Source organism: Salvelinus namaycush, chromosome 21, assembly GCF_016432855.1.
Source record: "Salvelinus namaycush isolate Seneca chromosome 21, SaNama_1.0, whole genome shotgun sequence".
Taxonomy (NCBI): Eukaryota; Metazoa; Chordata; class Actinopteri; order Salmoniformes; family Salmonidae; genus Salvelinus; species Salvelinus namaycush.
This window is the reverse complement of record NC_052327.1, coordinates 30,590,190-30,606,355: the sequence shown is the minus strand read 5'-3', so window position 1 is coordinate 30,606,355 and position 16,166 is coordinate 30,590,190. Positions and strand designations below refer to the sequence as shown.

The 16,166-nt window shown below is 40.2% G+C and overlaps 1 protein-coding gene across 1 annotated transcript in view; it reads left to right on the top strand.

Moving 5' to 3' along the window:
- LOC120066296 (FERM domain-containing protein 4A-like) overlaps positions 1–4,458 on the top strand; it is a 102,456-nt gene extending 97,998 nt beyond the window's left edge. Inside the window, exon 24 of the mRNA XM_039017580.1 lies at positions 14–4,458. Coding sequence (XP_038873508.1) covers positions 14–116 — 103 coding nt within the window. The 3' untranslated portion in view covers positions 117–4,458. The remainder of the gene's footprint in view (positions 1–13) is intronic.
- Positions 4,459–16,166: the final 11,708 nt, after the last annotated feature.

Below are 16,166 nucleotides of genomic sequence, written 5' to 3'. Positions count from 1 at the left end.
TCTCTCTCTGCAGGTCATTCAATGATAGCTGTTTCCTCAGCAGTCCTCTGTGTTCAGAGCTGGCAGATGTCCAGTGGTACGGACACGACAAGGCCAAACCTGGAACCCTGGTCTGACCTAATGACCACCACCCACTGACCCTCAACACTGATCCTTACTGGCACAACCTCCAACATCTCAACTGACCCTTACAGCCCCCACCAACCTCTCCTCCAGTGCTGATTAGATTGGCCTTATCATGGGCAGGAAACCCTCATCCATTCCTCCCTTCATCCATCTTTCCCTTGATCAGTTTCTGTGCATATCGGGCTTGGCTAAACTAGGGGTTCTAGGACCGACACGACTATTGCTGTGGAACAGCCAACCATAGCCTCCGATCCTGAACTCTGAGCGTGAACTCTGACCTTTAATCCCTGACCCTGAGTCTGCTCCAGTCTGAGCCCAAGGATAACCAGGAATGGGCAAGGGGGGAGGATGGGTAAGCCCAGACTACACTCAGCCCACCAGGCCCTGACTCATATCTACCCCTGACCCCAGTGTGCTGCCAGTGTGCTCCCATGTGTTTTGGCTCATGTTCTGGACCTGTGTGTGTGTACGCTGGATCTGCTAGGTTCATTAATTTCATGTTTTATGTTTTAGTTTATTTCTCTCTATCGTTTTCTACAACAACAACAAAAAAATGCTGGAGAGACTCTATTCACCCCTCTTTATGAAAACCTTCAGAATATATTTCACTCTTCAGGAAAACTGCAGAGTGGATTATTGGACAATTCTAGATTATCTGAAAGACTAGACAAACATACAAACATTCCCAAAAATCCTAATCCCAATCCCAACTCCTATCCCACAACCAAAGATCCATCTGGCTGACCAATGGCACCAGTCCCATGGACACACTGGGAAAACTGGTTTATCATACTGGGAGTTACACCCCACAATACTAGGAGTCCTCAAAGGAACTGAAAGACTGATCAATTCTACTGGGATCCTGCTCAGCACGTCTACTGGGATGTCAGTAATCTGAACTGGTAGTGTACAACAGCCAGCCACACTGATCAACTACTGGGATGATCCACACTTCTACTGAGCAGTGAGCTCCTGGACTGGGATGTTTTGCCACTACTGTATACTGGGGGACTGTGGTCAGCTGTACTGGGAGACTATGGACAGACTGGGGGCCCTGCACAGCCAGATCAGAGATAGACGGGGACAGACTGTTAGCCACAGGCCACAGACACTTACTCAAGGTTTGGGCCCTGAAAGGCCAAGCCACAATATGCAAGGAATCTCACTGAAAGCCAATGTCTTGAGTTTGTGATGGGTGAAACTGTAGCTATATGTGTAGCAGTTTTGGGGTTAAGACCACATATCGTTTGGGGTGTTTATTTCCAATCATATCTGCAGGCTTTCAGTGGTCTATTTCATCTGGCTCCACCCCTTCGTTTCACTTCCTGGTGAGAAGTGAAAGCTGATTGGATGCTTAGGACTGTGTGTGCCTCTCACTCCTCTCTCTCTCTGGTGATGGGCGTATGATGTGGAGCTGATCGATCACACAGCTGTAGCGAAGGGCGCACCCCTCCTTCACAGTCGAGCTGCGCATATGATAAGATTGGTGAGATGTTAAACACTTCTCGAGGCGTTGTGATATCTGACTCTCTGTGCAGTCCTCTGTTAAAAAATGGGATGCAACCCATGTTTAAGGACCAGTCTGTCTCTGTGACATCGATCTGGCTGTCCAACTCCACGATTGGTCATTGTCTCAGACACTAGGGTAGTATATTTGAGGGTAAACATTTAGATCAGGCATGAGGCCTGTAAACTCAGTACCAGTGGGTACTCGTTTGTACAGGTCACTATCTCAGGCTATATTCTCTCTGCCTAAAGTCTCTCCTATCACCAGTCAGAACACACACATCTTGTTTGTGGACACACACTTTTCTCATCAGTGCCATCTATGGTGGTGCTTAAAGTCTGTACAGTAACCCAGCACTGAAAACAGCCACTCACTAAAATTACAAACCATATAACAACAAATCCCATAGGGCCCGGTTCCTAGTCTAGTGGAGGAAGTGGCCGTGTTCGAGAGCATCAAAACTATGATATATCATGGGTAAATTGTGACTGACTGACTGATCTACAAATAATAATAAGTTATTTATGATGCAAGGTGATTTGTAGCTAAGTCAGTCAGCAGTCACCTGCACGGTCAGCCGCAATGTCGAACAAGCCCAGTGTCTGCTATATAGAGAACCTGCTTCCCAGAGCCAAAAGAACATCAGGGAGAGGTATATACACCAATCAGAGCTGGATCTGCTATGTGGGGTGTTGACTATTGTAACTGTGTCAAGTATTCAATCTAAGTGTTGTTACCAGAGCACAACATACACAGTTACACACTATGTATGAAGACTATAGGCCTACTATATACAGAACCAGTTTTCATCTAGTTCTCCTCCTGTCTTTTTGATACATATAAGGGGATTAAAAACATCTGCATAACAACACATGTAAGAGTAAATTCAGACTTGATATAAGAGTAACACACACATATCTAGAATATAAATAATGTCACCCCGGCACCAAAAGGGTATTTATATCATTGTGCTTTTATTGTGCCCCGTTCAAGACAACTGGGAACTCGGAAATCTCCGACGTCGGACTTCAGTGCGTTCAAGACAACTGGGAACTCGGGGAAAAAACGAGCTCCAACGGGGAAAAATTGTTTTGAACGGTCATTCGGAATTCCAAGTCGGAAACTCTGGGATCATCCTAAAGCTGCGACTTCTCCAACCTGAAGATCACTGATGTCATGATTTGAACTCGTTTTATTCTGAGTTCCCAGTTGTCTTGAAAGCACCATTACTGTGTAGATAATGTCATCAATGAACTCTGAATTTTGAGCTTGGTTTAGTAATGGAGGCCATCACCGTATCCCGCTGTAACACAGCTGTGACTCAAAGAGAACATGTAGATTCCATATAACTCTCGCTTACATAGACCAACTCTTATCACAAACCAATTCTTAAGCAGGTATTTTAAAGCACACCTTCTGGTTTTCTGCTGGGGAAAAGAAGCCTCTGCCCAACGTTGTTGTAATGCTGTATGTGTGGACAGTGTACAAAACCCCAAACAAAGCAAAGAATTGCAGTCCCTCTCTCACATCTGCCTGTGCTTTGTAAAGGCTTATATTCTCCCTTGAATCTTAAAAAAACAAACATCTGAAAACATTGTTTAAATGTTGCACAAAAATCTGAGCCCGTCAAATTAGTTGAACTTGTACCAAGCGGCATGGAGGACTGAATTTCCTTCCGTTTGAACGAGTTTCACGGCCCCCTCCCCAACCCTGCCACACTGCAAAGTCCTGGTAAAAATGCTGTGTCTCTTATGAACTTTGAACTCCTGTTGTTTAACTCTTTAGAACCACTGAGAGACTGCAGTCTGCCATCAGCTAGGCTAAGGCTCATTAGCCTGTCCATTTCCCATGGATGAGACACCTCTCTGCTAGCTCACACCATTCCATGCATGCTCAAAAAAACAAAAATACTACCCTTCTCCACTCACCTTTTCCTCCTAGACAGAGAAGCATTCTGTATCCATGACAACACCCCCAAACCCCCAGTTTGACTTTTGACTCCTGACCCCTCTGACCTTTGAACCCAATGTGGTGATGTGTGCTGTACCCTCTTCTAGGTACCCTATGCCCATACTGTCTGTACTCCATAGAAACAAACATTTTTATAGTTAAAGAAGATTAACTCTTTTATCAACCTCTTTCCTGTACGTACTCTACAGAGGGGCACTGTAAGCCTAAGTGGGGTTTTTAACATTCACTGTAAGCCTAAGTGGGGTTTTTAACATTCACTGTAAGCCTAAGTGGGGTTTTTAACATTCACTGTAAGCCTAAGTGGGGTTTTTAACATTCACTGTAAGCCTAAATGGGGGTTTTAACATTCACTGTAAGCCTAAGTGGGGGTTTTAACATAACCATGTTCCTTTTTATATGAACCAGTATTAGTTGTTTCTTTGGTTTTTGTTTCTAAGTTCTGACATAGTAAAAATCCTTTCAGGTGCTATATGATGACCAGTTACCGCTTTGTCACATAGGATATAGACTCTCCTCATTGTTGTCAATAGTTTTAATACGTTGTGCAGAGCAAAGACCGTCCCTTTAGGCAGTAGGACACCCATCCACCAGACCATAGAGCATGTAACATGATTTTATTGGTTCTCTTCAACTGTAACCTGACGAAAAAAAGGTGTTGTAGAAAAAAACTATGTGGAATTGACACAAAAAAATACTGAATTCCAGTTAATTTATTCTTTTTTCTATTAAGACTTTGTATAGGAACTTTCCATTTTTCTAAATGGTGTTGTTGGCACCTGATGATGGATTGTCCAGATGAGAAGAATTGGTGGTTCTTCAGATTATGAAAATAAATTATTGCTGAATGTTCTCAAGATGGTTTCCTGGTCTCTTCTTCTCTGTGTAATCTGTTGTATGTTCCTAAAGGTTTAGGGGTAGCATGTCCCTCTCACACCTCAATAGCTCAAAGTGGCTTCCTCTCCACCTCTCCTTTCCTCTACTCTGGTAACTTTGGACTGATGCAGTAAATACCTGGCTGGCTTCATTGTATTACGTCAGATAGCGTAACGATTCTGCCTGCACTGACTGATGGGTCGGTTGAGGGACAAGCATATCGTAGGTGACACCACCTGTCTGAAGACAATAGGCGGGCCTGGCATGCACCATATTGCTTGAACTTTTATCAGAGCAAATTAAGGAGAGGAATCCACATTCAGATGGGAAAATAATTAGGAGGACACCACTGAAAAGAACACACTCCTGTACAACCCTCCACCCTGTGGTCTCCATGCTGACAGACCCAGTCTTCAGACAGACCCACTCTGGGACCCCATCTCTTTGAAACTGGGGATTGAAAATCCCCTCACATCAGAGAGGCAAACTCAGGCAAGTCCAACTGTTAGCCCCCCATTCTCTTTCCCTTGCCTTCTTTCTCTTACCCTTTGATGTTTTTCTCCCATTCTCTTCCTTTTCCATCTCCATTCTCTCCCCCCCACACCCTCTCCCACTATACTCCCTCTCTCCTCTAAAAAATCCATATTTTCTCTGCTGGTGTTCCCATAGCAGTGCTCTCAGAAACTGTTTCCTGTCTTACTTTATTTAGGAACCCTTTAGGAATGGTGTGTGCATGTTTGAAATAGTGTGTGTGTATGTGTGTGTGTGGGACTTTGCTTTGCTTAGTGGACCTCAGGCAGTACTGAAATGGACCAGAACCGATTAAATTAATCATGTAACAATGAACTCAGGATTTGGGGCACCACGAGAGCGGTTGTTAAAAGTTACCATCTCCCGAATACATTTTTGAGAAGCGTAGTAGAATGGTCCCACTTAAGTTCACTTTTCTAGATACTTTACTTAGGACAGCTAATCGGCCGTACCAGTGATTGTCCGGGAGCTGATGTTATTGTCTCTACCTCGTGTTGAGATTTCAGAGTTCGAACCACTTTGGACGTGAGCTGCAGCTCAACGCCTCTCTGGTCTCATATGTTAATTCTTAACCCATCATTTTATACAGTTCTTCTAAAGGGGTGGTTCGTGAGGCTGACACTCTCTGAGGCGGGCTCAAGGGGGCGGTGACTACTCACTTGTACAAAGTTATAGAAACAATTTCCTCTTACAGTTTCTAAGATCACATCCCTCTCTTAACAAAAACACTATCATCATTTTTCATATTTGATCCACAACGTAGAGGATGGACACTTCACAGATATAGAGTGTATACTTTTCAAGTTACAGTATAAAATATTTATTGACATCACAAAATAACCAAATTACATTATTATTGTTTAGATCGCCTCTGACCATTCCTCACGTTCTATGTCAGAAATATTGTTCCAGTATTCGCTTTATAATGTGTTAGTGTTTAGACGGGAAAATGTCTGTGTAGACAAAGGCACGTTCATGTGTGAACATTGGAGAGGGATGTTCTCTCCTTGAGAGTGTGTGCTGTCACCCTCTGCGGGTGAGAGGCTGAAGTTATTTATTGCCAAGCTGATCTGACCTATTCGGATCCTCACAGGACAGTCATGACAGGGTGATCAGGACAGTCTAGGATAATGTTAGCTCTCCTCACCACTTGCTTTCTGAATGTCACTGAGAGCTGTGCCTGTTGCACCCCGATGACCTTGCTGGCCACCTTAACAACCCTGTCTGACCTATTTTTGTTGTAAACATTAAGATTGCCAAACCAGGCCAACATCGAGAACATCAACACGGATTCAATAAAACTCCTGTAAAATAGTGTCATCATTGTCTTGCTGACATTAAAAGCAGCTACTGTCCCTTTTTACAGATGGCATCTGTTCTCCTCAAACGTCAACTTGTTGTCCAGCACTGTTCCCAGGTACTTGTAGGTATTGACCAGGTCAATGTCATTTCCCATGACCACAGTGGGTGTGTGGTTCAGTGGCTGCCTTCTAAAGTCAATATCTTTAGTTTTGGAGACATTCAGTTGGAGGAAGCAGTTCTCACACCGTGACACAAAGTCATCTACCACAGGCCCATGCTCAGACTCTCCATCCTGTAGGAGACTGATGATGACAAAGTCATCAGCAAACTTGATGATGTGCCTGTTTTCATATTCGCTACGACAGTCATTAGTTTATAGTATGTACAGGAGAGGAGAGAGCACACAACCTTGTGGGGATCCGGTGGAGGAGCAGAGCTGCTTTGACATGACGCCACTTGTTGGGACCGGTCGGTAAGGAAGTCCACAATCCAGCCCACAATGCTCACGTCCAGCTTGAAGTGGGAGAGCAGCTTCTCTGCTAGTATATGAGATTGGATTGTATTGAAGATCGAAGATAAGTCGATGAACAGAAGCCTTGCATGGGTTTTTGGGCCCTCCAGGTGTTTGTAGAGGAAGTTGAATAGGGTTAGAGTGGCGTCCTCGACCCCCCCAGTAAGCAAACTGCAGGGGGTCCAGGGAATTCTCAACCTTACGTAGTACATCTTTCTTGATTAGCTTCTCGAATGATTTCATCACCAAGGATGTCAGTGCCACTGGCCTAAAGTCATTTAGCACCTTGCGGTATTTGCTTTTTGCCACAGGAACAACAGTTGCATGCTTCCAGAGTTTAGACACCTTCTGCAGCTCGAGGGACAGCATGAAAATGTGATGAAAATTGACACTTAGTTGTTTTAAGTCCATTTCCACCATGGTTGTCTGGTCCTGGGCTCTTTTTAACTTTTGTCGGTCTGAATAGGCTGATGACACTCTGGATGCTAAATTCCATTTTGGGAGTAGCAATTGTCCTCATACGCACCTCAGTAATTTCTCCACTAAAGTTCTGATTGTCAAATCTGAGATTAAAACCATTTAGCTCATCAGCCAGTCCTTTGTTTGAGTTAAAACCATCAACCTGTATCATCTTGTTTCCCTTGTAGCCCAACCATAGTTCTCATTCCATTACAGGCAGCCCTAAGATTGTTGCTACTGAGTTCACCCTCAATTTTCTCCTTATATTTCAGTTTAGATTTCTTGATTTCTGGTCTCACCTTAATTCTAGATTCCCTTTTTGCAGTCACATTGCCCTCATAGAAAGCAGTATTCTTTTTACACAATAAGCTCTTCAATGACTTGGTAACCCAAAGCTTGTTTTTGGTATAGATAGTTACATTTTTGCTAGGGATCACTGTATTTTCACAGAAGGAAATATAACTGCAAACCACATCAGCGAGTTCATCTGTATTGACACTAGAGTCTTGACACACAGCCCAATCTGCACAGTCAAAACAGCCCTATAATGCCAGATTGCTTTCATTGGTCCAAACCTTCACTTCCCGCTTTTGCGCTTTCTCCCTCTTCAGCACTGTCCTGTCGAGAGGCAGAAGATGCACTGTGTTGTGGTCAGATGAGCCGAGCAGGGCTCTCGCTATAGACTTGTAGGCACCTCTGATGGAGCCATAACGTAGGTCCAGGGTCTTGTTGAGGCGTGTTGGGAAGGTGAAATATTAATAGATGTTATTCAGAGTTTTCTTCATGTTACAGTGATTAAAATCTCCTAAAATAATATTGGGGCATAGGGAGACACCGATTGCAGTTTCTGTGTGACAGTATAAATAAGATCAGCAGCGTTCTTCGCATTGGCCTTCAGGTGAATGTAAATGACCGTGATAAATATTTGGGGAAACTCTCTTGGGAGATAGAAAGGTCTTACCGACACTGACAGAAGTTCAATATCAGGTAGACTCGAGCTGTGTTCGAATATCCATACTAACATACTGTATACTACATACTTAATAAGTATATACTACATACTATTAGTTAATTTTAGTATACTGTATACTTGTATCCTTTCAGTTAATGCTGTTGCTATAAAACCTCATGCTAGCTTGTTAGCATAGCAAATTATTAGCTATACATTTTACGATTTTGGGTGTGTTCGTAAATTCAACCTGGAGTGCTGAAGTGAGCAAATCCAGATCGTTGTCAGATTGTTCGTTAGTAAATTCAGAGCAATTCGCTCTCGGAGCGTACACTGGACGCTCTGGCCGAGGAGTAGGGTTGATCTGAGCGTTCTGACCTCGCAACGGCAGTCACGCACCCAAGCTAACTGGTTTAGAGTGTTGGGCCAGTAATCAAAAGGTTGCTGGCTCGAATCCCCGAACTGACAAGGTAAAAATCTGTCATTCTGCCCCTGAGCAAGGCACTGTTCCCCATGCACTTAGGTTGGAGTCATTAAAACTAGTTTTTCAACCACTCCACAAATTTCTTGTTAACAAACTATAGTTTTGGCAAGTCGGTTAAGACATCTACTTTGTGCATGACACAAGTAATTTTTCCAACAATTGTTTACAGACAGATTATTTCACGTATCACAATTCCAGTGGTTCAGAAGTTTACATACACTAAGTTGACTGTGCCTTTAAACAGCTTGGAAAATTCCAGAAAATCATGTCATGGCTTTAGGAGCTTCTGATAGGCTAATTGACATCATTTGAGTCAATTGGAGGTGTACCTGTGGATGTATTTCAAGGTCTACCTTCAAACTCAGTGCCTCTTTGCTTGACATTATGGGAAAATCAAAACAAAATCAGCCAAGACCTCAGAAAAATAATTGTAGACCTCCACAAGTCTGGATCTTCCTTGGGAGCAATTTCCAAATGCCTGAAGGTACCACGTTCATCTGTACAAACAATTGTACGCAAGTATAAAGACCATGGGACCATGCAGCCATCATACCGCTCAGGAAGGAGACGCATTCTGTCTCCTAGAGATGAATGTACTGTGGTGCGAAAAGTGCAAATCAATCCCAGAACAACAGCAAAGGACCTTGTGAAGATGCTGGAGGAAACAGGTACAGAAGTATCAATATCCACAGTAAAACGAGTCCTATATCGACATAATCTGAAAGGCCGCTCAGCAAGGAAGAAGCCACTGCTCCAAAACCACCATAAAAAAGCCAGACTACGGTTTGCAACTGCACATGGGGACAAAGATCGTACTTTTTGGAGAAATTTCTTCTGGTCTGATGAAACAAAAATAGAACTGTTTGGCTATAATGACCATCGTTATGTTTTGAGGAAAAAGGGGGATGCTTGCAAGCCGAAGAACACCATCTCAACCGTGAAGCACGGGGGTGGCAGCATCATGTTGTGGGGGTGCTTTGCTGCAGCAGGGACTGGTGCACTTCACAAAATGAGGGCATCATGAGGGTGGAAAATTATGTGGATATATTGAATTAACATCTCAAGACATCAGTCAGGAAGTTAAAGCTTGGACGCAAATGGGTCTTCCAAATGGACAATGACCACAAGCATACTTCCAAAGTTGTTGTCACGCCCTGACCTTAAAGAGACGTTTTATTTCTCTAGTTGGTTAGGTCAGGGTGTGATTTGGGGTGGGCATTCTATGTTGTTTGTTTCTAATGTTTTGGCCGTGTATGGTTCTCAATCAGGGACAGCTGTCTATCATTGTCTCTGATTGGGAATCATACTTAGGCAGCCTTTTTTCCTTTTGGTAGTTGTGGGTAGTTGTCTTCGTTTGTGCATGTATAGCCTTACGGAGCTTCACGTTCGTTTTTGTTGTATTATTGTTTTGTTGGCGACATTTGCAAATAAAGAAAAATGTACGCTAACCACGCTGCACCTTGGTCCATTCCATACGACGATCGTGACAGTTGTGGCAAAATCACTTAAGGACAACAAAGTCAAGTGGCCATCACAAAGCCTTGACCTCAATCCTATAGAACATTTGTGGGCAGAACTGAAAATACGTGTGCGAGCAAGGAGGCCTACAAACCTGACTCAGTTACACCAGCTCTGTCAGGAGGAATGGGCCAAAATTCACCCAACTTATTGTGGGAAGCTTGTGAAAGGCTAGCCAAAACTTTTGACCCAAGTTAAACAATTTAAAGGCAATGCTACCAAATACTAATTGAGTGTATGTAAACTTCTGACCCACTGGGAATATGATGAAAGAAATAAAAGCTGAAATAAATAATTCTCTCTACTATTATTCTGACATTTCACATTCTTAAAATAAAGTGGTGATCCTAACTGACCTAAGACAGGGAGTTTTTACTTGGATTAAATGTCAGGAATTGTGAAAAACTGAGTTTAAATGTATTTGGCTAAGGTGTATGTAAACTTCCCACTTCAACTGTACTTAAGTATCAAATGTAAAAGTACAAATCATTTCAAATTCTGTATATAAGCAAACCAGATGACACCATTTTTTTGCTTTTTTAATTTACAGATAGCCAGGAGCACACTCAGACATCATTTACAAACAAACCAAGTTTAGTGAGTCCGCCAGATCAGAGGCAGTAGGGATGACCAGGGATGTTCTCTTGATAAGTGTGTGAATTGGACCATTTTCCTGTCCTGCTAAGCATTCAAAATGTAACAAGTACTTTTTGGGTGTCAGGGAAAATGTATGGAGTAAAAAGTACATTATTGTCTTTAGGAATGTAGTGAAGTAAAAGTAAAAGTTGTAAAAATATAAATAGTAAAGTACAGATTCCCCAAAAAACGACTTTATTTTTTTTCTAGGGGTGGATCAGCTTAATATAGAGGAAAGATTGTTGCTTCCATCAATGTAATTGTCTGCATCATTCCCAATCCCCCATATCTTTTTTTTGGTAAATATATCCATATACATACACATATGCATACATATACACATATATACATACACATACCTATATAGATATACATACTTTTTTTAAATATACCTTTATTATTCCCCGCCAACCCTACCACCCTTCCCCCAATTGGAGTAAACTAATAAACAATAACACTTGTGCTTCTACCTTCAGTTTATATATCTTATACACATTTTATAGACATAATCTATTTTACAATAGTTATATTTTGTTTGTTTTTAGTCCTTCCTCTATTTCTGATGTCCATCCAGTTTGATTTCTATTTGTAACTATGCTATTCACTAAATTTCTGAACCTATATACATTTTACAGACCCCATATGTTTTACATTGGTTATTATTAGTCCCACCCTTCAGCTCCATTCAACCCCTCCCATTTTGGATTTCTATTTGCCATATATTTTTTAACTGTGCTGTGATGCTTCACAAAAGTACTGAACCTTTCTATTCTCATAGCTTCTACAGATTTTAAATTAAAAATAAACATTTTTGCTAAAATAATTATTATATTATTGATTGATTGACTATGGCTTTTCAAATCACCCAGTATTGCTATCTGCAGCATTAGTTCTAGGCAAATGTTGCAATTCTTCAGCCATTCCTGGACTTGTGACCAAAAACGAGCTACATATGGACAATACCAAAATGAATTATCTAATGACTCTGCCTTCTCAAAGCAAAATCTACAGAGCTGGGAAGATTGTATCCCCCATATATAACCTTCTATTGGTTGCAATCATTTTGTATAGTAATTTAAATGGAAAAATTCGAAATGTATAATATGGCGTTGTTTTGCGTATCAATTCATAAACAATGTGCCATGGAATGGGTACATCAAAAATCTCTTCCCAACTATTTTGCAATGTATATGGCACAGCTGTCAGTTTTTTGGTCATTAAATGAAATTGGTATATGTTTTTATTTATCACAATTTTCTTTAACCATTTATGTTCTTTGGTGCAGGGCCGACATACAAGTTCCCTACTTTTTTCCCCTTCTACTTGCCTCTTCCATTTTTGTGGTGATGCTGCAATTAGTTGGTTGTAATTTTGGGTAGAGCAGACATTTCCATATGTCTGTGTTAGCTGCATGTGTGACAACTCCACCAGTCCTATTTATGATATCATTCACTAAAATTATCCAATTTTTAAACATTTCTTCGAAAAAAACGTTTTTTTAATCAATTAGTATACTTGAGTTTAACCACACTATTTGTTGTATTATTTTTCTGTCTTTTCAGGTGGATTAAACTGAAATTGCAACCAACTTTCTAAGGCTTGTTTAAAAAATAACGATATTTTGGAGATTATTTCCTTTTCAAACAACCGAAAGTGAGTAGTTGTAATCTGAATAAAGGGAAAAAGGCCATTCTTGAACATAGGATGAGACATTCCTACCAATTAACTAGAGAACCCGTTTGGATTTAAGTATAACTTTTGTATGACTGATGCCTTTAGTGAGAGGTCTAATGCTTTAATATTTAATTTGGTCTGGCTTGCCATTCCAAATAAAATTGAATATTTTTTGTTCATATAATTTAAAAAGCAGGTCACTAGGTGTAGGCAAAACCATAAGCATATAGGTCAACTGTGATATGACTAAAAAGTTAATCAGGGTGATTTTTCCACAAATAGACAGGTATTTTCCTTTCCATGGTAGCAAGATTTTATCTATTTTTGCTAACTTTCTATAAAAATCTATTGGAGTGAGATCATTTCTTTCTATTGGGATTTGTATACCGAGTATGTCCACATCTCCGTCAGACCATTTAATTGGTAAACTACACGGTAATGTAAAATGTGCATTTCTGTAGTGATCCAATACGTAATATGGTACATTTATCATAATTTGTTTTTAATCCGAAGAGGATTGCAAAAGTATCTAGATCCTCTATGAGGCCGTGGAGAGATTCTAATTGAGGTTTTAAAAGAAAACATGAATCATCAGCGTACAATGACACTTTAGTTTTAAAGCCACAGATGTCTAATCCCTTAATATTATTGTTGGATCTAATTTTAACAGCTAACATTTCGATGGCAATAATAAATAGATATGCCGATAGTGGACAACCTTGTTTTACTCCTCTAGATAGTTTAAAACTTTCTGAGATGTAGCCATTATTTACTATTTTACACCTAGGGTGACCATACATAACTTTTACCCATTGTATAAGAGATTCCCCAAAATTGAAATATTCTAGGCATTTATATATAAACTCCAGTTGTACTTTATCAAAAGCCTTTTCAAAATCAGCTATGAAAACCAGGCCTGGTGTCCCCGATATTTCATAGTATTCTATTGTTTCCAGTACTTGTCTTATATTATCTCCAATGTATCGTCCATGTAAAAAAAACTGTCTGATTAGGATGAATAATATCTGACAATACTTTTTTAATTCTATGCGTCAAGCATTTTGCTAGGATTTTTTGCATCACAACACTGAAGTGTAAGAGGCCTCCAATTTTTTTAAATGGACTGGATCTTTATATATACCACTTGGGTCCTGTTTCAGTAATAATGATATCAGACCTTCTTGTTGCATGTCCGATAATCTACCATTTATATAGGAGTGGTTGAAACATGCTAATAATGGTCCTCTGAGTATATCAAAAAAAGTTTGGTATACTTCCACTGGTATGCCATCCAGCCCTGGAGTTTTCCCAGCCTTAAAGGCTTTAATTGCATCAAGAAGTTCCTCGTCTGTAATTTGGCCTTCACATGAGTCTTTCTGTACAGATGTTAATTTTACATTATTATTAGGAAAAAAATCCATACAATTATCTTCGGTTAGTGGAGATGAAGGAGACTGAAACGAAAACATATTCTTAAAGTACTTTACTTCCTCTTTCAAAATATCAGTTTCAATACAGTTTTTTTGGTAGCATTTCTATATTGAAGATTGAAAAAGAATTTAGTAAATTTTTCCCCATATTCCATCCAGTTCGCTTCATTTTTATAATATATTACACTGGATATTTCTTGAATAAGTTCCTTCATTTCTTTTAGTTTTTCCTCTAACTTATTCTGTGCCTCTATGGTACAGTTTTTATTGCTAGCTAACTGTACTGTTAGTCCTTCAATTTCCTTTGTTAATATGGACTCTTTTGATCTAAATTGCTTTTGTTTTATAGATGAATACTGAAATGCATGGCCTCTAAAGCACATTTAAGAGTGTCCCATACAATAAGGCGATCTGCTGTACCTATGTTATGTCTGAAAAAGCCAGTTTTAATATACATAATATACCCCCTCTCTGAATGTCTGAGTGTGACCCCCTCCCCATGGGTTACTGCAGCTAGTGTTGCCAGCACTGCCACTGCCTGGGTGGGGGCACCCCACCGGAATCCCCACCGGCTAGGTAAAAGGTTGTCAAGGTTCTCATTAGCAGCTTTGAGAATTTCCTTGTATATTATGCTCTCCTTTTAGGGGTCTTTGGCTTTGCAGGACCAACCCTGCCAAGCAGGCTCAGAATCTTGAGGGGGCAGTGCTGCTCTAGATCTCTGACCGCATTTGGCTTCATACAGACCGCTTACAGGGAACTCTCCTTAGTATCTGGGTCATTCAGTTGGGTGTTTAGGGCATAGGATTGTGGACCGTTCCATCAAAATAGAATAATAAATGTAATAAATGTGATGTATAATTCATTTTAAAAATGTAATTCCCCATGATAGGACAATAAATAAATGAAATGTATAATTTATTTTAAAACGCTGTTCCACCATGATAGGACAATAAATAAATAAATAAATAAGGAATATAATTCATTATAAAAAGTATATCCATCATCTGAACAACATTGAAAGCTCACTCACACCCCCTGCTCACACTCAACGCCACACTTTCCAAACACCAAAAACACACACCACACCATCCACACATACTGTGCCTTCTGTTCACTGAGTTTCTATCTTCTCCATGTTGAATTAGTACTTTTGTGATCCAATTAGTTATATTTGAAGATATATAGAAAAGCTATATTTTTTGTTGTATTATTACAATCCATAACCCGGGCTAAAATTGTGTGTTTCATTATTTTCCTCATCTATAAGAGCGTTGTACTTTTTAAAATAGCCATGGAGTAGTCTTTGTGTCTCTGAACAACCGGTTTATCACCGAGGTAAAGACAGTTTCAGGTTGGATATTCGATGGATATTCGCCTGTAGTTTTCCTTACGTCCAGCAACAGCAGTTAGGGACCGTCAACATAGTAACAAATCAAGATTTTCAAATGTCAATAGCTCTTTAACCATTACTCCTAACACTTTCAAAACTGGTTGTAGCTAACCCAATGGCATAGACACACATTGCACACCCTTTAGTTTTTCCATTTTCATCTCACATTGTTTTACTAGAATTTTTCAAAATGTAGAGTTTCAATAACTCCTTGGTCATGTGATCTAGTGACTTCAAACAAGGTTCAGAATGTCCACTCAGTGGGCCTACACATTGCACACCCTTTAGTTTGTCCATTAAAATCTCACAAGAATTTAAAATAATTTTTCAAATGTAGAATTTCAATAGCTCCTTGTTCATGTGACCTAGTGACTTCAAACAAGGTTCAGAGTGTCCACTCAGTGGCCCTACACATTGCACACCCTTTAGTTTGTCTATTTTCATCTCACATAATTTTACATGAATTTTTCAAAATTTAGAATTTCAATAGCTCCTTGGTCATGTGACCTAATGTCCGCTGACTACCCTTCTATATAGCACACTCTTGTTTGTGTACTGTAAAATCACGCGGTGTAACGTACATTTTTCATAGTTTCAAATTTCAATAGCTCCTTGGTCATGTCAATTACACACCTAAGAAGCATACAGTGGATATACACCCATATTGCATAACATCTAGTCATGCATCTTCTATATTGTTGTACATTAATATTAGTTTGACAATTAAGGGTTTCAGTCCAGTGTTGTGTTTACCCTTTTCTTTAATATTTATCTACAATAATTGGTAGTTCTAAGTACTTATTTT